General features: G+C 36.2%; 1 protein-coding gene across 1 annotated transcript in view; it reads right to left on the reverse strand.

Moving 5' to 3' along the window:
* The window catches only part of cntnap5l (contactin associated protein family member 5 like), a 107,778-nt gene extending 83,343 nt beyond the window's left edge, over window positions 1-24,435 (reverse strand). Inside the window, exons 1-2 of the mRNA XM_060876136.1 lie at window positions 24,123-24,435; window positions 1,074-1,184 (exon numbers count right to left, since the gene is read on the reverse strand). Coding sequence (XP_060732119.1) covers window positions 1,074-1,184; window positions 24,123-24,207 — 196 coding nt within the window. The 5' untranslated portion in view covers window positions 24,208-24,435. The remainder of the gene's footprint in view (window positions 1-1,073; window positions 1,185-24,122) is intronic.
* Between the last annotated feature and the right edge of the window lie 536 nt (window positions 24,436-24,971).

The raw sequence follows: 24,971 nt of genomic DNA on the forward strand, positions 1-24,971 counted from the left end.
TTATTTGCTCTGTTTGCTTTGTGTTCATTTCTGACCACCCGTGTCACATGGGGTTTTGAGTACAGGTCTAATCTAGCTCATAGAAGAAATACCATATCAGGATAGTATAAGTGGGGATGGATGTGATACACGTTAAAAGGATAATTCTGTGAAAATAAAAAAAATAAAAAAGTGGCCCAACAATATTCGCTGTTAACTTAATTAAAAAATTAATTATAAATCCAGGGTCTAAAATTGGGGCAACTACATAAAATAGTCCATTATTTGACCATTGTTCAAGAAGACACCAGGCAGGCTCAGCTGTTCAGATCTCTAACAGATTCTTTGCTTATATTTGAACCTAATCCCCTTCAGTGTACTTGTGCTGTCTGAATAGATAACTAGATAATAAAGAAAGGCAGTAAACAAATATAAATCTGCTAGTACACAACAATCATGTACATAAGATAAATCTGGCAAAAACGAATTAAAGTAAAAAAAATCATCTTGTTGTTTTGTCAAAGCTTTAGAAAAGTGACCTATGAGTTTCAGGACTACTTGTTTATTAATAGCTGAAAGGTCAAGAAGTGTCTTTATTACAAACTGAGACTTAAATTTGCATTATGAAAATTAAATGTTCCTTAAATAGGTAGAATCAGTGTCATCAGTGCTTATGATCACTAAACGATGAGCCTCGCTTGTGGACGTCAACAGATAGTGAGATGGCAGTCTAAGCCTTTTGCACACAGGTTTTAATGCATACCAGTCTGGTGATGTGCTGCTCCACATACACAGCTTTTCATCATTAAACTGCAGTCACAAAACCAAAATCCAACAGTATCATTTAATGCATTACAAACTATGTTGCCTTACTTATGCAGACTGGATACTGAGTACAGTATTCAAACTCTCTGAGTAAAGGTATTCTGGTCAACACCCCGTTCCTCACCAGTGCTCCCTTTCATGCCTTATCGCCTGCATGGATAAGCCATGAAACTAGCCCTCAGTAAGATCAAAGAACCCCAACAGGTCCTGTTTAATAGCTCAAGGGAACCTGCAGCTAACTGCAGAAATAAAACCATTTAAACATGTACCATCTCTGCTGTGGAGATTTACAATGTGTGCTGATTGGCTGTCAGGAGACCTTGATGAACTCTGAAAGGAGGCAGAGGGAAGTGATGACAGCAGCGGGTCTTCACAGTAATCTAAATGTGAGACAAGACAGATAGAGAAACAGATAGAGATATACATTAGTGTTCTTTTGTAAAAATCAAACAGCATTAGAAATTCAGATGGAGAAAAATAAAACTTGAAGCAGAAGCAGAAATATTTTTGCAAAATACAATAGCAAGATGTCCAATAGGAAACAAACAAACAAACAAGCAAGCAAATAAATAAATAAATGATAGCAATAATAATAATAAACAAATTTTAAAAATCCTCAAAAAGTCAAAAGTATTATATGAGCAAGAATGAATACAGTCTTCTTGGTGATTCTTTATGTCTGTTTCATATGACTAAGAAATACATACATTTGAAGGCAAAAGATGAAGATCTTACACTGTAAGGCGAGATAGATTTTCTCTGTATTTTGATAAATGTGCATTAAATTACCCTCTCACATCTTCCCCACACTCTTGTATAATAAGGATGACAGCACTGCTGACCTTTACGAAGGCAATGAATGGTTGTGACAAAAATCAGCTTTTAGTGCAAGAATAAAATACTGAGACGGAAAGAAAACTAGAGATGAAATGACAGAGTTACTGATAATAGCTTCCGGACAGTTTCTACACATTTATATATTTACTTATTCACGGCCCTCATGTTCTCAGTGTGTACACAGCACTTTCATGCTTCCTTCTGTAATTTAGACAATGTGTCATGAGCAGCAATAAATGCCTGCAGGCTATGAGGTTAGTAATGATAGATCTGAACTGTACTTTCCTACTAAAGCAAAAGTTTTGTGTTTTTTATGTTCCATTTTATTTAATCAGACAAGCATATGTTTAATGATGTAGCTCGTACATGTTTGGTCATATGCAGTGTAACATGTTAGAAGAAATGTGTACCATTGATATAAGACTGTAAGAGTCTCAAATTCTGTGGAATGAAAAGATAAATTGATTCAGCTGCTCTAAATAATGTAAGGGAAGTGAAACGTAAGCTCTTCAGCTAATCTACTAAACACCTAACATCTACTGATTTTTATTTGTCACAAACATAGTTATATACAATATAAAACATAAGCTATATAAAGAAGTATAAATCCAAGAAATAAAAACCTGGCCTCTACTCCTTAGACTGTGCATATGAATAAATTAAATTTAAAAGCTAAATAAGAAAATTAATAGAATTTTTTTTTACAGATTAAAGAATAAAATGTGATGTAATGAATGTTTAGGTGAGTTATAAACTGTTATAAACTGTAAATTATAGTGTGCAGAATTTCATTGGAGTGAATGAAGCATGACATGTTTTAGTTATCAGAAGTTTTATTATGGGCTAATAAGTGCTAGCGAACGTGATGCAAAAAAGTCTTCAGGACCAGTTAGTTAGATAACTGAATTAAACCTGGAAACCTAGTTTAAACCATAAAAACCAGTGCTGTGTGCTCGTGATTTTCTCATACATCCTGCTTTTGTTAACGGTGCAAGCTAATCTGCATAACATACACCACTCTACATTAAGCCAGATGTGTGTCATATGTGTGTATACTGTAGCAGGTCGGTGTGTGCTATATTTACAGCATTGAGCATATCTATCTATCTATCTATCTATCTATCTATCTATCTATCTATCTATCTATCTATCTATCTATTAGTTGATATTTAAAAGATCATCTATAGACTAGCAACTTATCTCTAATCCTATCCATCTATCAATCCATCCATCCATCCATTTATCCTTCATGGGGTTGTGGGGATCCTGGAGTCTACCCCAGTGGGGTTATTTATTTGATGTTATTTGATTTATTTTGTCTATCAGTGAAAGTAAGAGCTTTATAAGTTAACTCTTTTTATCAAAATAAATGTTGATATTAAACCCATTTCTTCTCCAAATGTTTGTTCATAATCATCTCAAATTTAAAGGTGTTTGTCTTCGACCATTAAATTCAGTGTAAGATTATCAACAGAGTTAAAAACGCACGTCTCACACTGAAAGATAACAGAGTCCTGATTCAGTTTAGATTACAGAACAAAATATCAGAATATATATACAGAATATACAAAACACAGTGTCCTGCCTCAATGACTATCTTCCCATTGCACTCACACCCATAGTTATGAAGTGCTTCGTGAAGCTCATCATAAGGCACATCAAGACCCAGTTATCACCCTCACTGGACCCCCTACAGTTCGTGTTTCGTCCAAACCGCTCCACAGACAATGCCATTGTTACAGCCCTTCATTTAGCCCTCACCCACCTGGACAATAAAGACACTTATGTATGAATGCTGTTCATAGACTTTAGTTCAGCATTCAGTACAATCATCCCTCAGCACCTGATTGGGAAGCTGAGCCTGCTGGAACTGAACACCTCCCTCTGCAACTGGATCCTCAGTTAGTCTGGATCGGGAACATCATCTCCAGCACCACCACACTGAACATTGGAGCCCCTCATGGCTGACTTACGACTGTGCAGTAATGCACAGATCGAACTTGTCTGTCTTGTTTGTCTTGTGCTGCACTGTCTTGTGTGTCTTGTTTGTCTTGTCCTGCACTGTTTGCACCAGGTTGCACAGATGCACTTTATGTGGCTAACTTACTAAGTCCTTAGCCCTGTCTTTGTTTTACTGTATGTAGCACCATGATCCTGGAGAAACGTTGTCTCATTTCACTGTGTACTGTAACAGCTATATATGGATGAAATTACAATAAAAGCTTCTTGACTTGACTTGAGACTCCCAGTCTGTCTTCGTACAGGTAAAAAAGTTCAATACAGACAGAAGGCTGACTGTGAATGATTTAATGATTTTGAAATATATATTTGTCAAAAAGTAACTGTCTTGAATCCTGGCTCGGTTTGTTTTCAGGCTCCCCACCAATCTATCAGCTTGGTCATGTGACCAATAATATCATCTGAAATTCTGCAGCTATAACTACTGAATTCCTGTGATTTATTCAGACGAGCACAGAGATTGCCTGTTTGTGCTGATAGTTTGTTGTGTAATAAAATGTGCTAGGTGTACATAGGTTCTACATGCTTGCATAAGGAAAGTGATGTCTGTGTACAAGCAATCGTACACTCCTCTGTTTCACCCTCAGCATTTTATTTTAGCATTCAGTGCTGAACGTCTCTAATGAACCTTGTTTGTGCAGACTGTTCATATTAAAACCTGGAACTAAAATAAATATGCTCATAATGCACAAAATAAATAAATAAATAAAAAACACCAGAAAGAACAGCAGGTTTGGGAGCTATTAGCTTTGTCCAGGGAGCAATCTAATGTTCTTGCTTGTTTTTTTTATTTCAGAATCGGCACTTTATATTTTGATAGTACATAGTGAAAACGCACACACAGTCAATACACACACAGTCAATATACACACAGTCATTACACACAGTCATTACACACAGTTATTACACAGTCAATACACACACACAGTCAATACACACACAGTCATTACACACACAGTCATTACACACACAGTCAATACACACACAGTCATTACACACAGTCATTACACACAGTCATTACACACACAGTCATTACACACACAGTCATTATACACACAGTCATTACACACAGTAATTACACACAGTCATTACACACAGTCATTACACACAGTCATTACACACAGTCTTACACACAGTCATTACACACAGTCAATACACACAGTCATTACACATACAGTCATTACACACAGTCATTACACTCACAGTCATTACACACAGTCATTACACACACAGTCATTATACACACAGTCATTACACACACAGTCATTATACACACAGTCGTTATACACACAGTCGTTACACACACAATCATTACACACACAGTCATTATACACAGTCATTACACACACACAGTCATTACACACAATCATTACACAGTCATTATACACACTCAGTCATTATACACACACAGTCATTACACACACAGTAATACACACACTCATTACACACACTGTCATTATCATACACTTTTATCATACATTATCATACACATTATCATACATACACTGTCACTGTATAATACTCAGTCATTATACACACTCAGTCATTATACACACACAGTCATTACACACAGTCATTACACACACAGTCATTATACTCAGTCATTATACACACTCAGTCATTATACACACACAGTCATTACACACAGTCATTACACACACAGTCATTACACACAGTCATTACACACACAGACATTATACACACAGTCATTACACACACAGTCATTACACACACAGTCATTATACACAGTCATTACACCCACAGTCATTATACACACAATCATTACACACAGTTATTAAACACACAGTCATTACACACAAAGTCATTACACACACAGTCATTATACACACAGTCATTACACACAGTCATTACACACACAGTCATTACACACACAGTCATTACACACAGTCATTACACACAGTCATTATACACAGTCATTGCACACACAGTCATTACACACACAGTCATTATACACACAGTCGTTACACACACAATCATTACACACACAGTCATTATACACAGTCATTACACACACACAGTCATTACACACAATCATTACACAGTCATTATACACACTCAGTCATTATACACACACAGTCATTACACACACAGTAATACACACACTCATTACACACACTGTCATTATCATACACTTTTATCATACATTATCATACACATTATCATACATACACTGTCACTGTATAATACTCAGTCATTATACACACTCAGTCATTATACACACACAGTCATTACACACAGTCATTACACACACAGTCATTATACTCAGTCATTATACACACTCAGTCATTATACACACACAGTCATTACACACAGTCATTACACACACAGTCATTACACACAGTCATTACACACACAGACATTATACACACAGTCATTACACACACAGTCATTATACACAGTCATTACACCCACAGTCATTATACACACAATCATTACACACAGTTATTAAACACACAGTCATTACACACAAAGTCATTACACACACAGTCATTATACACACAGTCATTACACACAGTCATTACACACACAGTCATTACACACACAGTCATTACACACAGTCATTACACACAGTCATTATACACAGTCATTGCACACACAGTCATTACACACACAGTCATTATACACACAGTCATTACACACACAGTCATTACACACACAGTCATTATACACACAGTCATTACACAGTCATTACACAGAAATGACCAAATGATGTTATTTGATATATAATACCGTTTAAATCAAGGAGGTTTAGATTCTGGCCCCAAGGCCAAGGACAGATAATAACTGGCCCAAAGTTAGTGTGCATTAGTCAGTATAGTAGGTCACATTTCTTTGTAATTGTTGAGGACATCCTTGATTTTGCTGCAGCTTTTATTTGGTGAGATTTTGAATGAAACTGCAAACACATGATTCATCATTTAAGTGAAGACATGTACTTTCTATGATAACTTGTTCAACACACATGAAACGAAGATGACTTTGGCTGAATGTGTATTGTGATGTTACATTGTCATTGGGATTAATATAAAATTTACAGACATTTTTAAACATAGCAAGTTCCTCATAACTATAATTATTCAACATAATAATGATCTAATTTTAACTCCAATATACCATGATAGACATATGTACAGTATGAGTCTTTATGTCACCAGCCCTAGAGGTTTTTTAAACCAAGTCTAATCTGGCCTACTTTCACCAGACTTGGTTACCCCTGTTTTAAATCAAGCTCACAAGGGTTAAAGCTTTATGTTTTAATACAGTACAGTATAAAATTATTGTCCTACTGAAGCAATGTCTTAATATCAAGGCCATAAATTGTTATCTTATCATTGTTCGTACAGAAGAAAATTATTAAACCCAGAACCCTAGCTCTCTAATAACTGATCATAATTGTTGTCACTTCTAGAAATCTTTGTTACAGGATCTTTTAGTAAACAAATCTAATTTCCCGAGGGAGTTTCTGGCCTTAAGAGAGGCGATAGAGTAGATAATATAAAAAGCCAGGCTAGATTTAATTATCAAAAGCAAAGACATGAGACAAATTTCCTCAAAGTGTTGTTTTCTCCAAGGATCATCAAACAGAGATAGGAACACAATATCACACTGTCTACACTAACAAACAATAGTTCTCAAAGTGTACACTAAACTCCAAGCACCAAAAAGTGACCACACATTAGACTATTCTAATGATGTCAATACAACAGTGTTTTCAATAAATGTGTCCAAAATAAATCTAAGTACTTGTACAGTTAGTGGGCAATATGTTGGTGTATATCTAGCAATTAAATGATATCAATCCCATATGCTATCTCAGATGCCCCAAGTGCTTAGTCATATTCATGTAAGTATATATAATATTTATATTTATATTCAACCAGTTAATTGTTATCTGAACAGAAGTAAAATGTCTCAAACTGAAAGCCAAATGGTGTCCAGACTCATTTTATAACTTTTGGTGGGAAAGTATTTCATTTATACTGATTATAAATCGGGGGCACGGTGGCTTAGTGGTTAGCAAGTCCGCCTCACACCTCCAGGGTTGGGGGTTCGATTCCCGCGTCCACCTTGTGTGTGTGGAGTTTGCATGTTCTCCCCGTGCCTCGGGGGTTTCCTCCGGGTACTCCGGTTTCCTCCCCCAGTCCAAAGACATGCATGGTAGGTTGATTTGCATCTCTGGAAAATTGTCCGTAGTGTGTAATTGCGTGAGTGAATGAGAGTGTGTGTGCCCTGCGATGGGTTGGCACTCCGTCCAGGGAGTATCCTGCCTTGATGCCCAATTTACGCCTGCGATATGCACAGGCTCCCCGTGACCCGAGGTAGTTCGGATAAGTGGTAGAAAATGAGTGAGTGAGTGAGTGAGTGAGTGATTATAAATCACAATATAAGATAATTATACTAATACCTTACTGGCAAAAAATGCTAAATCATTGAGTTTTTTTATCTGGGTTTAACTAACTAACTAACTAACTAACTAACTAACTAACTAACTAACTTTTTCTAAAGTTAAGCAACTGTGTGTAGAGACCCACAAGGAGTCTGTATTAAAGGTGAATCGAAGTCTCTGAGTGTTTAGATGAGGCTGCTGATGAAGGGCCCTTCGCTTCTGACCTGCCAACACCATCATTATTCTAAAGGTCAGCTATTATTGCCCCACTCCTTTACATACCCAATGCCCTATCGAACAGAGTACAAAAGCTGCCACCACGAACACTTGAGAGAACAAAAAGAGAGTGAACAGATACAAGATGATGCTAGAAATTGGGATAGAAAACAATTGTGAATGGGAAAAGTCATAGAAAAGTGTAAGGAAAGTAAGATAGGTGTTACAGATAAAATAAGATTAGACAGCAAGACAGGATGTGTGCAATCTCTACAATACACACTTCACACAATCTACCCGAATCAATGGACATGACGGTTGTTTCAGCCAGACAGCTCTGAGCTTGTTTAGACCTCCTACGATCGTTCATGCAGCTGATAGGTTGCCATGATCACTGTGATTAGGAGCATTAATGACAGACTAAGGTGTGATTATTGAGTTTCCACCAATCAGCTTGTCAATCAATTGTGCTCCTGTGCATTCAGAAGCTTTTTGGTAATATGATATCCAAAAGGCTGTTAAAAATGAAAGAGGGCCATTTAGTTTTAGTGGTTTTGTAAACCAACATAAACCAACATGCATTCGGACAGCGAAAAGCAAGGCTATGAGATGTGTGAAGATCAATCCATTTGTTCAGGTCATATTATTACAAATGCCAAATGAATTCATACTCAGTGTATGGGGTTGAATTTAACTTACAGTAATGAACATATTTCATTCTAAAAAGAGTCATTTTAAAGGAACCTATATAAGAATCTGTGACATATCTGTGAATTGATGAATGCTAAAAGCATTTCTGTTTAGAAAATATGCTGCATTAACCTCTGGTTGATGAACACATTGTTAGATAGTGAGAGAAAAGTGCGATGTTTCTTTTTAAAGGATGTTGTGTTTGGGCTTTAGTTTGCATCTGATTTAATTTCCCCTCATTAAAACCCAGGAGGATTTTGTTGTCCTCCATTCTATTTTAATCTGTGTAGAATCTTTGTCTGCCTCTTTTGATCTTTATCTGTGATCCTTGGCTCAAGCCTCATCAGTGTAGGACCCTTGAACCCCTCCTTACCAGCCATCCTCCTTGTTTTTAAAACCTCACTAACATGATACAGCCAAAAAGTGTAAAGAGCTGGAGGTTGTTTTTTATTAAATTATGACAAATTAGACTGGAGCTAAATGCATTATTATTTAGAGTTGAGAGCACAGATAGAGTTCGATTTCTGAGAGAAAACTGCATTTTTTCCTTTTTTATACATCATTAGAAATATTCTAAAGAGAAAAGGGAAGAAGGGAACTAAATCACAGATATGGGAAACTGGAAGGAAGGAAGATGGCTTGAAGGAAATTGGAGCCTGCACAGTAATGTTGTTTTGCTGGTTTCTTTTGATATGATAATGACGATGAGCTCAGCTGTGGTCTGGACCCTGGCTAGTTTTACTTGGAACATGGACAAAGATCACAAAGAAAATAGTACCTACATGTCATCAGAATTCAAGGTAATGTCTGGATGGAAAGCAGTGGAAATGTTATATAGACAGATACAAGAATGGAGCATATGAATGGATTTCTCTTCTCTTTTCTTCTCTTCTCTTCTCTTCTCTTCTCTTCTCTTTTACACATTTACATTTATGGCATTTGGCAGACATCCTTATTCAGAGTGATGTAAAAAAGTGCTTTTAATAAGTGGTTCACTAGGTTACAGGCAGGATACCAGATACTCAAAATTGTTCAGTTTTTTGTATTTTTTTTTTTACATATAAGAAACAAGGGAACACCTGCTAGTTCAAGTGTTTTAGGAAGACGTAGGTTTTTGTAACCCCCTTAGTTGGTTTTTAACCCACAGATAAAACGATAACTCACTAAAATTCAATGATTACTACAGAAGACTGTTAACCCAATTAAATCCAATCAGAAGACGTAAGAGTCCATAAGACAGGTCACACACAAGCAAATATGATTTAAATTCACTTCCTTATATAAAGCAAGACGCTTTTATTTCTAGGATCTAACAGTTCTAGGATCTAAAAATTTTAATGGCACTATATATAGAACAAAGTGCAAGCAAAAGAAATGCAAGTTTAAACGTAAATATACATCAGCTTTGAGATTGGCTTTCAACCAAAAAATATAAAAACTCAAAATAAACTAAATGAAAATATTTCCAATTCAATAAGTTCCTTCTAAAGCAATTAGTTTATACAAAACTCAAATGTCAATACTTAAGTGGAATCACAAACAAATTTTCACTGTGAATGCTCATTTGTACAAAGCAAACGTGTCAGCATTGTTAACTCAAAATGTACTCTTCAAATATAATGCACAAGAATGTCAGGGAAAAAATGAGAATCCAAATAATAGCAAATGATATTTTCTGTCCTCAGTTCCTTGTAATGAATGTTTAAGTGCTCAGAAGGAAATAGTAAATAACCAAACATCCAATGATTCAATAAAATGTTTTGTTGGAGGAGATACAATACAGGGATGAGTTCTGCTGGAATTGAGTTTTAACTGATGAGAGATTATCCATGGTGAAATGTCCACCAGACATGCTGAGAACCGAACAGAAGCCATGGCAACTGAGGGAGGGATGGAGGATATTAGCTGGGTGTCAATAGCATAGTAGAGAACCCATTAGCATGGTAAGAGAACCCATGTGAGGAAATAACTTTAACAGGAGAGTGGGTATACTGAAAGAAAATTAGAGGACCAAGTACTGAGCCCTGTGGTACACCAGTGGAGAGTCTGCATGGAACAGATGTCACATCTCTATATGTAACATGATATGAGTGACCTTTCAGGTAGGAAGCAAATTCCCATGCTGATCCACCAATTTCAAGACTCCTTAGGGTGGAAAAGAGAGTCTTGTGAATGACTGTATCAAGTGCTGCTGAAAGGTTAAGGAGGATGAGGACAGATGAAGCTTGGCTGATCTAGCAGCATGCAGTTTCTCAGAGACATCAAAAAGGGCTGTCTCTGTCAAATGTGCTGCTTTAAAGCCAGACTGGTTGGGATCTTGGAGGTTGTTCTGTGACAAATAGACAGAAAGTTGATTATAGACAATGTGTTCAAGAATCTTTGAAAGAAAAGAGAGAAGTGATACCGGTCTGTAGTTACTGATGATCCAGAGCAGGTTTCTTCAGGATACCTCTTATAATAACTCTTGCTCTCTTGAAGGTAGTTGGTACATGACCAGAGGTTAGGGATCCATTGGTGATCATGGTGATGAAGAACAGAAGGTCTTGCAAGATTGTTTGAAGCATAGTGGAAGGGAGTGGATCCAATGGGCAGGTGGAAGGATTACAGGCCCAGATGAGTTGTGAAATCTCTTCTGCTGATACGGTTGAGAAATGTACAATGAAGGAGTAGGGGAATCCTGACTGTGAGATGTAGGTGCGGTCAGGGTCGAAGTGAAGATCCTGCAGATTTTCCCAATCTTCTCAATGTAAAAATAATCAGTCTTCTGCAGTCACGGAGGATGAAGCAAGTGGAGCCAGGGGGTTGTGAAGAGAAGATGTTGTAGAGTTGACAAGGGTCTTGTGAAAGAGCTTCAAGTTTTTTCTTGTAGAAGGAAGTCTTAGCAGAAGTAGAGTGAAGACAGCTTGGTCAGGAGCGTAGGGTCAAGTTGTGATTTGAATTTGTGATTTCTTCCACTTTCTCTCTGATGATCTTACTTCTATTGAATTGCTGCACAACACATCTGATTGCCAGGGAGCAGAACAAGAAGTCGTCTTGGGTTTAGTGGACAGAGAACAGAGATTGTCCATGGTTGAGGAAGGAGAGGAGAGAAAAGTGTCTGTGGCTGAGTCCAAGGGTAGTGAAGGGATGAAAGAGTGCAAGAAGCTACAGAAAAAGAGGAGATAGAGTGGAGGTTACAATGGGAAAGAGAGAGATGTTGAAAGTTGGTTTAGGTAGGATTGGGAGAGTGATGGTGAAGGATACCAGTTGATGATCAGAGATGTGAAGTGGGTTAGCACATGTCTGTAGGGCATTTCCTACTTTGTGTGTGGGGAGGCAGCTTACTGTCAACACCTTTCTGTCTGTCTTTTATTCATGCTGTACTTCTAACTATAAGTTATAAGCTCTATTAGTATTCTTCAAATGAGGGCGAAATTTTGTATTTTTCATTTATTTGCACTGATTTGTTTACTCATTTCATGTAAAAAAAAACAAAAACAAAAAGAAAAAAAATTACTAAGAATCTGTCTGTCATTAATTGTACCAAAATATGATGACAGAAAAAATGAAATACAACTTAACCAAAGCCTGCATAAAAATCATAATAATCACTTGAGCGTCAACAAAAAAGTGACTAGATCATTTTAGAAATAGCAAATTGATCATATTTTGTGGGTCACATCCAATATGTAATTGTTTCTTTTTATTTTGTTCTTTGATTAAGTCTGATTTCTGCAGCACTAAAGCCCTGTTTGATATCTAAAGTAAAATGTCACCTGGAGCACAAAATACATGGCATTTTTGGTTTACTTGAAAGAGTTGAATCAATTCTGGATTGATCCAAATGTTCAACCTGTGGACGGACTCTGACTGATTATTGTGCTCCTCAATCGAGTACGATTTCTGTGATTTCTACATGAAAGCAGCTTCTGATTCTGACCTATTGATCTAACATTAGTAGGTTTTGTAAGTCGCTCTGGCAAACTCTATAAGAGCTGCAAGCCAATTCATCTTTATTGCTCTTATGAATCACATTGTTTCTTTTTCAGAGCACCAAAGTGAAGGATAAGGTGCTAAGAGAATGATTAAATATGTATAAATGAAAGCTGAAGGTTCATTTTCTAAAGCAAAAATTTATCATTTTGTTAGAAAAGGTCTCATCAGCAAGGAGAAGGAACCTGGTGAGAAACGTGTTGAGGTGAAATCCTTGATAGTTGGTTTCACATAGTTGTCTATGAAAAATCTACACAGAATTATTTTGTGGAAAGCTGCCAGTGTTTCAAGTACATGTGGGAAACTATAGTACCTGATGGAGCTGAGAACGGAAAAGAAGCTGAAATTTATTTTCTGAAAAATACACAATATGCTAAAAGATAACCATTTTTAACCTTTAGCCAAGCCAAGATTGTGAAAGCGCCATTTCTTTAAATTTGCAGAGCTACAAATTAAAATTTTACTATTTAAAAAACTTAAGTACAATAGATTTCATTGCTAATTGTCTCATGATGAAATTTCATCTCGCATTGTTCCAGCCTCAATGCCAATGCTGGCTGGCCTTGATTAAAGCAATAAACTTTGGCAGCAGGTGATCACTACTCTTCTCACTGCTGCAGTTTTGTAGCTAATCTTCGCATCAAGTATCAATCAATAAGATGATTAAATTGTAGGGCAAACTTTCAATATAATACATCTGAGCATGTATTTGTAAAATTTAATCAGGATGTTTTACCTGAATAAAATCTATTAATGACCAACTTTCAGAACAACTATGGAGAGCTGTTTATTTCTGATCATGGGAAATAAATTAATTGCTTTGCTGAGTGTCAATCATCAAACTGGAGAAAGAAGAAATCTTTTCTTTATCGCCCACACACTGTTTTTTTATCCTGATAAAGTCTCATGGTCCAAGTCTATCAGCAACTTCTATTATTCCACTGTTCAAAAATATATATATTTCTTAGCTTTTTGCTTCACATTTGCTGCTAAAATCAGTGAAGCAAAAAAGGTTTCCATCTGTTCTGTTGAAAAGTGGAGGAGGTTTTGTGGAGGAGCAATTATGTCACTCCAGCACCAAGAACAGTGCATCTAAGAGCGGCTGCAAGGCAAGGAACCTGTTAGCAAGCTAAAAATGATCAGGAGCGCTCCCCAGCTCTTCAACCTCCATGAGAAGATTCCTAGGAAATGCTTGGCTCAGCAGTAGGGGACGGTAAGTTCCTGGTTAATGTAACACGCCTTGTTTCTGCACCATTAGAATCTGCAGAGATGCCAATTAGCCTACAATACATGTATTTGGATTGTAGGAGGAAACCAGAGTACTCTGAGGAATCACCACAGAGACAGGAATCACCACAGAGTCAGAAATTACCACAGACACAGGAATCACAGCAGAGACAGAAATCACCACAGAGACAAGTATCACCACAGAGACAGAAATTACCACAGAGACAGAAATTACCACAGAGACAGGAATCACAGCAGAGACAGAAATCTCCACAGAGACAGAAATCACCTTTCCTATGCAATTTTCTATGTCAGAGGCTTTGGGTTACATTGTTAGTGCAGCTTTAATATTTATAAATCATGAAAAATTAGGAGATTTAGACAAAAGTGAAAGTGTTTAAAAAAAATCAGACAGTCCAAATACAGCAAGTTGACAAAAATACTAAGAGGTCCAAAGACTTGAAAATAAAGTTATAGCCACACTGACAGAAAGAAATGTAGTGTGTTGGGATTGTAATAATCTCAGTAGTAAATTCTCCCCTCATTCTTCCTGACTCCAGTCTTTGCCTATTCTTCTAAACATATCTAGCCATAAAGCAGTTTTGTCTATACAAATAAAAGAGGAATTTACTGACATCCCTTCAGGACTTTCTGCTTAGACATGTACCAACTGTAAAATGTCAGAAGATGAGCAGATCATGACGATGGCTCATACTGAAGTGCAACACCTGTTCGTTCCATCAGCAACAAACATCAAATTTGTGTCACTTGTTTGCTTTCTGCTCACTCGAGTGCACTATGGCACAACGGACACCAGGCAAACCGTAGTGCAGCTACTGTATTTAAAGATAGTCTTCAGATAATATTTACTGCTTTCTTTGCCTTTCTTGTTATAAAACACTCAATAATATCAATAATATCAACTTATTCAAGATGCTATATAAAAGAAGACTATATAAAGGACATTGACACACTCTACCTTTTTTTTTAAAATGGACAATATAATTAATTCTATTCCATTAAGCCAGTGATAAATTAGGACTGTAAAAAATATATCCAGACAAAACAGCAAACCACCCATACTGCAGTTAGTAGTTAATTAAACATGACAGCATCTACCTGAGTTCTGGAGCAAAGGAAGAAAAACACATCTGCTTGAGTATATAAAGTCTGTCCCTTAGAATAATGCAGCACAACAAATACATTCAAACATTAGAAGAAAAGCCAGTTTTTTAATATGACAACATTTCAGTCACAACTAATGAGCAAAACTAAGCCTGTTAATTTTTCTAATCATCTGCATGCTGAATGTTTCATGGTGATTGTTTCAAATGATGCCATATGGTTGGAGATCTAATATGATGTTCACTATAAATTGTTCACTAATCAACTGGCAACATCTAAAAAACTAACTGGGTATTTATAAAAGAAAGAAGAAAATAAAAGTAAAGTAATTTACAAACTTTTTACTATACAAATGCACAGCACTATAATATTTTAATGGTGTATAAGTTAACACATATCCCAGTCCATTTTAGTTGTATCTTGACACAAGATACAACTAATCTGAAGGTTAATGGTCTTCTTCAACCATGACTGCATGACATCACTGGGATTTGAACACACAACTGTTGTGTTCTGTAACTTCAAGCCTTAATTACTGAGTCATTACCAACACAGCAAGCAGCACACACTACTGTAATTCAATCACTGAATTAACTCCACCTAAATATTGCTGTGAATCAATGCAGGCTAATCAAGCTAGCTGTGGTGACTCAGTGGTCATATGTTCAAATCCCAGCACCATCAATCCTTGATTGGCTCCTTGAGTAAGACTCTTCATCTCCGTTGTATAAAAATAATATTCATGGTTATGTGTTATTTAATGCTATGTAACATATTGCAGATGTTTTTCAGGTTGTCTGGACATTACTGTAAAAATCTACAGTCATTTTTATAATCTAATCAAATCTAATCTAATTACTCCCTGTGAAAGATGTTCAACACACATGATGACATCACAACATCCTGACCCAAATTCTACTGAAATATTTGTAAAAATTACTGAAGTTGCTTTATTTGCTTTATTTATTTATTTATTTATTTATTTATTTATTTATTTATTTCAATTTATGCGATTTCAAAATCCTGAAGGGGGAAATCATCCTTAATGACTCTTGGTTACTCATTAATAAATACAGAATAGCACAAGATACAAACAAATCCACACTAGAAAGATACAAATGGAGGATTGTTACAGTACCACACAAATGCATGATCTGGATGCATGATCTGAATTCTGTTATTTAACTCATGACACAGAGATTTGCCAAAGTTTGTATGTATTATTGAATGCCATATCATAAATTTTAACTTTTCATAGATATAATAATGTTATAATAATATAATATAATATAATATAATATAATATAATATAATATAATATAATATAATATAATAAGTTACTTCCTCTTATCGTTTACTTTACAGCAGCTATAAACAGCTGTTCCTGTATTATCTCTTAAAGTAAGACAAAAAATAAAAATAAATACTGTACATGGCTGCCATATCAGAAAACAGAAAGTACAACCTCCTGTGTCCTAAACTTACATCTTTCTTTCTTATACACATTTTTATATCTGATTTTTTTTATTACATTATTCAGATAAGCCTCCATTAAAGTCTGTGTAAGTGAGTTGTTACTGAATGATTGATACAATATTAGAACAAAAACATTAATATACACATTTCACTTATTTTACAGAACTACAATTACCGTGTAATTATAGAAAATGACTGCAGGGGCCCTGAAATGAGAATTCAACACTGCTGTGATATAATATTATAGATTCATGTCATTCAGTCCAACAAGATTATATACAGTATGTATTACAACCGACTTACTCTTTAATGAATGGTTTGACATGTGCAGCTCAGGTTAGAACATGAAACAACTTCGGTTTCTGGATGTTGTCTGACAGCTAGCTAAGCTAATATGTGATGCAGTGAGCAATGTACTTTAAAATACAGAATTTACTAACTCTACTGATCATTTGTTCATTTGACCTAACTTTTGTAATATTATGGAAAATATTATGGGTGAATTTGTAGCTTAATAATTTGGGCCACCAAACAATCTATCTTTTTTAACTAGTTTACTGTAGAAACACAGTGTTGGAGATGGAGCACAAGAACCAAAAGAATGTTAAAATATTAAAATATCCATTCTGTACTCTGATTGCTACTAAAACAGAAAGAAAAATAAAGGCAATGCTAGTTTCACGATGCACTGCAAAAATGTTATTCAGCAATTAAATCTTGAATATCATCAAAATTAGTCTTTTTATAATAATTTTTTCCCATTTATTCCTCTTCTAATTTGTGTACAATTTTTAAATATGAAGCCTTTATTTCTAGTAAAAAGCAAAGAAAACTAGTCAAATTAGTAAAAATATCCAAAAATCATAAGTTTGATCTTATAATCGAAAATTCTAAATAGTTCTGACTATATTTAAAATATTATTAATTTTCTAAAATGTTTTTTTGCAGGATGTTTGTACTAAAAAATAAAATGTAACGAATGTAATGAATAAAATGTGGCCAAAGATAAAAGAAAAAGGATTTTTTTTTTTTAAAACGCCTTGTATTCTTTCATAGTGCAGACACTTTAATCCATTCTCCAAATGAACAAAACAACAAAAATAAGCTATACATCAGCACTCATTACAGTACACTTCTGTCAGATTTCAGCTTTACCTACACTGCAGTATCATCTAATGGTTTTCTCAAAGCAAGAATAGAGTTTCTGCCTGCGATGACTGCTGTTGTATGCAATCTGTTGTTAAATAAGCTTATGCAAGTAATAGCATGACTAATGGCTTGTGTAGGGAAGATGTGTTATATTAGATTAATCACAACATGTAAGTGTAACGTGTCACTTTTAAAAAAAAAAAAAAAAACACTTTTAAAAATAAAGGTGCTTGGAAGAACCACAGAGGTTTACTCACTACAAAGAACCTTTTTATTATCAATGAAAACTTTACATGGACATTAAAGGTTCTTCATAGAACTATACACCCTGACTCTTATTTTTAAGACTGTATGGTCGGGGAATTTTAGATTTCCTTCTCAGAAAATATTTTCTGTTTTCTTCTTTTCATATTAACATTTATGCAACAATAACACTGACATAGAATATTTCTTAAATGTGGAGCCAGGACCATTGACAGTGAAGTCAGAATAAAGAGTGAATATATCAAAATATTATATAATTTACAAATATGACATATAATTATTATCATGTTTATTTTTCTCTTTTACATTGATATAACTGAGAACGTGTAAGACTATTCCCTCACTCATCTTCACAAGACTCTTAAATAAAAGAGTTTCCTTGTGGTTTTATATAAACCTCTAGGGTTCTGTTGAATTAGATCTTTTTTAGGTTCTGTATAAATGCATTGTATTTATGGGTGTACATCTAATCTACAGTTTTTAGGCCCATCTTAAGCATATTTGTTACACAATATTATAAAAAAAAAAAACTCCACCTATGACCTTTAATGGCTTGCTGCAGGTTTCTTTTAGAGTTAGAACCAGTGGCGGTTCTAGACCATTTCAACTGGGGGGGCCACGCTGAGGCCAGTTGTATTGTTAGAGGGGCCACATTGTTAGAGGGGCCACATTTATTAAAAATTATTTCACATTCCACATTTAGGGGGGCCACAAGGGGGTCCAAGCCTGTTGTCACAGTGGCACCACCCCCAGCAAGTGGTTAGAACCTTCATGAAGCTATAAAAGGTCTAAGAACTCCCTTCCTCAATAGTTTTTTTTTTGCCCGAATATAGTTTAGTGTTTAAAAATGTAAAAATAACATTTCTGCCCCTTCTTCTGAAGTTGCATCACAGTGCAGTCTGTTACTGTGATTAAGTACTGTCAAGAAAGATGTGCCCTCTCATATATCATTATTAGTAGCAGTAGAACTCCTACACAGAGTTAGAAATGTATGCTACAACTAGAAAAAGACAAAGTGGACTTTGTTTGTTTTCTGTAGTCTGTACTTCTGCATTCCAAGTGCACTTTGTGACATTTACTGAATGCAATTACAGAGTGGATGAAGAGTAAAAAAACAGAGCATGAAAATGGATCTTTTACTTCTTTTCATTTCAGAGGACCTGGACAGTCTCCTTTGGGATTCTTTCTTCTTGTTTCCTTGCACTATAAGGAGAGCCACTTGGAGATTTATAAATTGTGGGTTCTGTGGAAACTCTAACTAACTTCTTAATCTTAGTATCTCAAAAATATTTGCTGATCAATGTTTTCTTTGTTCCTAAACTTTATTCAGGACTGATAGGGTTTGGATGATTAACAATTCAACATCATGTTGATAATGATAGGCCTCACAGGCTGTGGAAATAACGATGACTATTAACGACCATCCTCTGATTCTGTGTGGCTGCAGGAAGTGGAACTGCACAGCAGACATGGCTGCAGAACCTGCTATAAAGAAATGGTGGCCTCATTAGGGCTGAAAACGTGCATGTAAATCTGTACACATTTGTTTCTGGCCCTTAAGGAGATAACAGGAAATTCACTGGGCAACAAAACCTTACAGACTGAACTTCAAGTTATAGCAGCCATGGCAACAGGGTGTCACTGGAGCTGCTAACAGATAAAGACAAGTTTGCTTGGCTCAAATGCTGGAGCTTGCTTAAAAATACTATGTACCATCTGTTGCTGGTACCTGGACAGATTTTTGTCCCCAGAGGCACTAAATTATATGAGACACATTTTAAACATGTTAGACAACAGGGTACGTTTAGGTACCATTCTGTAATCCCATCAAAGCTGGGTTTCAACATTGAAAAAATGTGTGCATAGCCTAGTGCATTGTGACCAAGTCTACAGAGCATTATTCACCCAAGATGTCCAGCAGAGGTTCTCAATTAATGTGGTCAATGGTGATTTTCCTTTCTACAACTAAAGCAGTATAGTTTCATAATGTAGGTTCAGATAGTATCCTCTCCAGCTTCACACTTGGCCACCTCCAAGAGTTTGTGGAAGCATTGTCTCACACCAATGACAGACTGATAGTTTCCTGCTGGGAGAATGAAAACTACTCAAATCTTAAAGGTGTGGAACAGCTTTGACAAGCATTCCGTTGTGAAAGTTGAACATGATGCTAGGTGGTTTGTGCAGAACTACATATGAAACAATGTATGATGCAGAAATTAAGTGTCAACTGTTGGTCAGGAAGTTCAGATAACTTGGCAAATTGTATGCATCATCAGACACCATACAGTACCAGAGTTAGGGACTGGCTTATAAATGTCATGCTCTGGCCAAACCCAGTGTTCCTGCCAAAAGTGCAGTATCGATGTCATGGTACTGTATCTTAAGAATCCTATCAACCAGTCAGGGATCCCAAGTTTCTGAAGCATCATAAAGGAGTTCAGCTGTCTAAAGATGGGTTAGCCCATTGGGTCAAAGAAGTCATACATTTTTCCTTTAAGTATAATTAAACACACAGTATAACTACTTTAATCGGTTACCTCTAATAGGAGTGTCACTTGCAGATAATTTTGAAGCTGTGACATGGAGCTGTGACAACATCTACCTCTGCCAGATTTTTTTTTGCCAGAACCTTCCTTCATACCAGAACATGTGGTGAAATTAAATGATAATTGTATCACTTTAAAATCCAATAAAGAGCTGCATCAACACTAGTAATTAATGTTGTCTGTTACTGCAGTTCGTGTAAAGGCAAGAAGACAAGCATTGATGTACCTTTTACAGGTTGCTCTTGTGGAGTCATGGGACATGACAGCTTTGCTATTGTTACTCAGCAAGAAAATAAGCAAATGGGAAATACTCCTGAACATCCAAAGGAAACTCAATCTGCCACTTGATCACAGACCATGCTCAATTCATATTTTTTTAATATACCTTCACTTTATCTCTTCTTTGTGAATATTTCAATTACACTGTCAAAAACCTAAAGAAAAAAAATGTTTGATATGTTCCATGGAAAATGAAATATTTAACTGCATTTGATTTAATACTTTTCCATCTGCTGACAAACAATTTGGGCTGGAAGAATCAGATTATTTTATTTTGAATAATATATCCTGTAAAGTACTTCTGATCTTGGTTCATTTCCATAGTGGTTGATTGTCTTGGGCTCAAGATCTTTGCCAGGACTTGTTCGAGGCAAAGCTGTAATTACAGATGAAGACAGCTCAGGTATCTCAGGAGACACTCATGAAAATATAGAGCTGCTGTCTAAAATTGTGGGGCTTAGCTAAATTATACAGCTTCCTGTAGAGCTGGAAACAGAGGAATACGAACATACAATGCTTAGCATATGTTTTCTGTCCCTCTCATCTTTCACATATTTTGTTGTGCTTCAACCTGGAATTAAAATGGACTTAAACTGAGTTATTAGCATTCAATTTACATACGTAGTATGTTTCAACATTTGAAGCTGAAAAATGTTTAATGAAAAGCAGAAATTTGTTAACAGATGTATTCACCACCACCACCACCACAGTAAATCATTTATGACAGATCATTCCAGAGCAGGATTCAGTCACTTCTCAGTTTTGTATTTTGTTAAGTTTCTGCCTTCCAGAGCTTATTTACATGGACATTTACAAATAAAGTTAAACATTACTATAAAGTAATTAATACAGTTTTGAATGTCTTCAGCTGAGTTACATGTAAACATTTAGCCTCAGCTGTATATAATCTGTAATTTTCAACACATACCCAAACATCAGGAAGCCCAGAAAATAAACCACTATCTGAGAGACAGACCACTGAACATATTTCATTCTGAATAAGCCTTAAATTCTGAAACCGTAAAACAAAAATGGGATGCTGAGAGAAATCTGTTGCTCTCAATGGTGCTGAACACTGTAGTCACAAGGAAAGCTTCACAGACTGTTGTGATCACAGCCATGACCACTCACCTTCCTTTAAGATGTAGAAACACTGTGGATACTGACTATGGCTTGTTACATCTCTCACACAGATGGTTGAGGAATCAAAGTCGGACTACAACGACCAAAATCACTTGAAAATATCTATGCAGCCCAGCTTTTATGTCTATCAAAGTTGAGCATATTTACATCTAATATTAAATGTGCAATTGTAGATAAATAATGACATGATCAGCTATGTTATCTAAAACGCAATCGTTTAATTGTCTACACTATAACACATATATAACACTCAAATATATAAAAGCAAGGAACCTGGTGTAGACCTAATAACTGCAAATGCGCCTTGTTCATGTTGTCATTAGTTTTAATTAATTAGTTTGTTTTTTACTCTTCTTCTGACTGTCAGTGTCTAACACCGTCACTGTTTGCTTCACATGGCTCATACATTCACTTTCATATTTATATTACTGTAGAATTACTCACTTATCGAGACCCTACTACTAATGCTACAGCATTAGCCGGCTATACTCCTGGTTACTCCTAAATACTCCAAGACAAGATATACAGTACGAGGCGTCTCTATGACATCTGGTTTGAGTAGAATAGATCTGAATAGATCTGAACATCTGAATAGATTTGGAAATATCTTTGTGGAAATACCTACATAGTAAAAGCTGTTGTTAAAGGTATTGGGTATAGATGTATAATCTGTTCGGCAGTTATGTGGGAATAAAATACCATCAGAATTTTATCATTTGATTATTCACTTCATTCAACTTGTCAGCTAATTACTAAGTTGTTAAATTTGGTGAAAAAAAACCACAACTCTCAGCCTGGCAAACACACACACACAGAGAGAGAGAGAGAGAGAGAGAGAGAGAGAGAGAGAGAGAGAGAGAGAGAGAGAGATAACACGCATGTGAACGCACGTGTTGGGGGAGGATTCAAATAATATTATAAAACATGATGGTAGGCTGCTTAAGAATACATTTAAACCAAGTAGGTTTTCTCTCGCTATTTATTTTCACACGCGTACGCACGAACTTCCGATGAGAACTTAAACCAGATCAGATCCACATTGACTGGCACTTCAGCCAGGGCTCCTAACCATTTACTGCTGCAGGCGCACGGCTTTGCCAGCGTTTTCCCGCGCTCTCGTGTCCACAGATGAGATTATATGACATCATAAATGTGCGCATGAATGTCAGTCATCTCTCAATGAGTAAGACAGAGACATAAAAAGACAAAGATCTATTCTGTTTACCTCATGCATTTACGATCAGCGCGTAAAACACGTTGGACGATGCAATTATTTCCTCTTTCCTTCTACATTAATGTATAACTGGGCAGTTTTCCTGAGGAAAGATTATACATTCAACATCCATATAACTGGTGGCTTACTGAAATATTACCATACAATAATTGACACTATTGCATTTGATGAGTAAACAGTCCGGTCCTCAGGTACAGAAGATGAAGGTTTATGTGAAAATGTCTTTACAGTCAAACTACAGCATGAGCTCAGGAGAGAATATGGGCTATAAAACATTAGACTCTTATAAGGGATTAGTCACAAACCTGGTCGAAATACAGTTAGAGGCTCTCAGATGACTTTCCCAAAAAGATTAAAATATAGGATTAAAAATGCCGAATGTAAAATATAAAATAAAATAAATAAACAGATTTGGAGCGCAATTAAACTTAGATACAATAAATTTTAATTTTAAATCAAATAACCTCAGTCTTTTATTTATTTTTATTTTTTTTTTATTTGATTTTCTCCCAATAAGCTCGTATAATCCATTTAAGTAGTAAATACACCAGTGTTCAATGCTAACTAAAGCCACTTCATTTCTATCTCAATAGCGAACAGATTTATCCTATATCCGTCGCTCGGAATCTGGATGGACGTCAGTGAGCGCTGTGTAAGTGAATGAATGGGTTCGTGATATTCATGTTATAATACTTAGGATTGTATTGAAAACTCGTGACAGAAATAGACTCACAGCTGCTGGCACCCAAAGCAGGAGTAAAAACACTGAGGGTGATGATGATGATGAAGACCACGCCGATGGCGCTGATGAATCCCATCGTTTAGAAAGAGCAGGTTAGTCCTCGTTAAAGCTCAACGCTTCCTTTCAGAACACCTCGCCAGCTCCAGGTCCAGGTCTAGGTCCAGGTCCAGGTCCAGGTCCAGCTGCAGCCTCTAGTGAAAATAGCTCAAAGATTCCTAAGTTTCTCTGCTCGTGCTACTTTCTCTCTCCTACCGCACACGCGTATACACACGCGCGGGCTCACGCACGCACACTCACTCTGATATATACACGCAGAGAGAGAGAGAGAGAGAGAGAGAGAGAGAGAGAGAGAGGCGCGTCCAGTGATTCTCTCTCTCTCTCTCTCTCTCTCTCTCTCTCTCTCTCCCCGCTCTGTGCGCGCACGCGCGAGTAGCACCTGTAAAAAGGAAATTATCTATTTTATAAGACCTAATATAAATTTACTTCCATCTGAATAGGGCTATAGATTTGAACGGTGTCTTGTGATTCATGGGACAGCTGTGAACAGTCAAGGACGTCAACCTAAATAAAATAACCACCACATTTAAAAGTGCAAAAAAACATTTGGATTTTCAGGTAAACAACAGTTCTTGTAAAGCTTATCCTCAGATTTGGTACTCAGTCGCATTTGATCATTCATCTTTATTAACTCCTTCTTCTTGGTCATTGTTGCTGTGGATCCAGATTCTATTTCAGGAATTCATCATGGATAAAAACCAGTCCAAAGAGCAAGACCCCATGCACAAATATTCACATCTAAAGGCAATCAAGTGTAGCCAGTGCATCTACCTGCACATCCCC

Source organism: Tachysurus vachellii, chromosome 1 (genome assembly GCF_030014155.1).
Source record: "Tachysurus vachellii isolate PV-2020 chromosome 1, HZAU_Pvac_v1, whole genome shotgun sequence".
Taxonomy (NCBI): domain Eukaryota; kingdom Metazoa; phylum Chordata; class Actinopteri; order Siluriformes; family Bagridae; genus Tachysurus; species Tachysurus vachellii.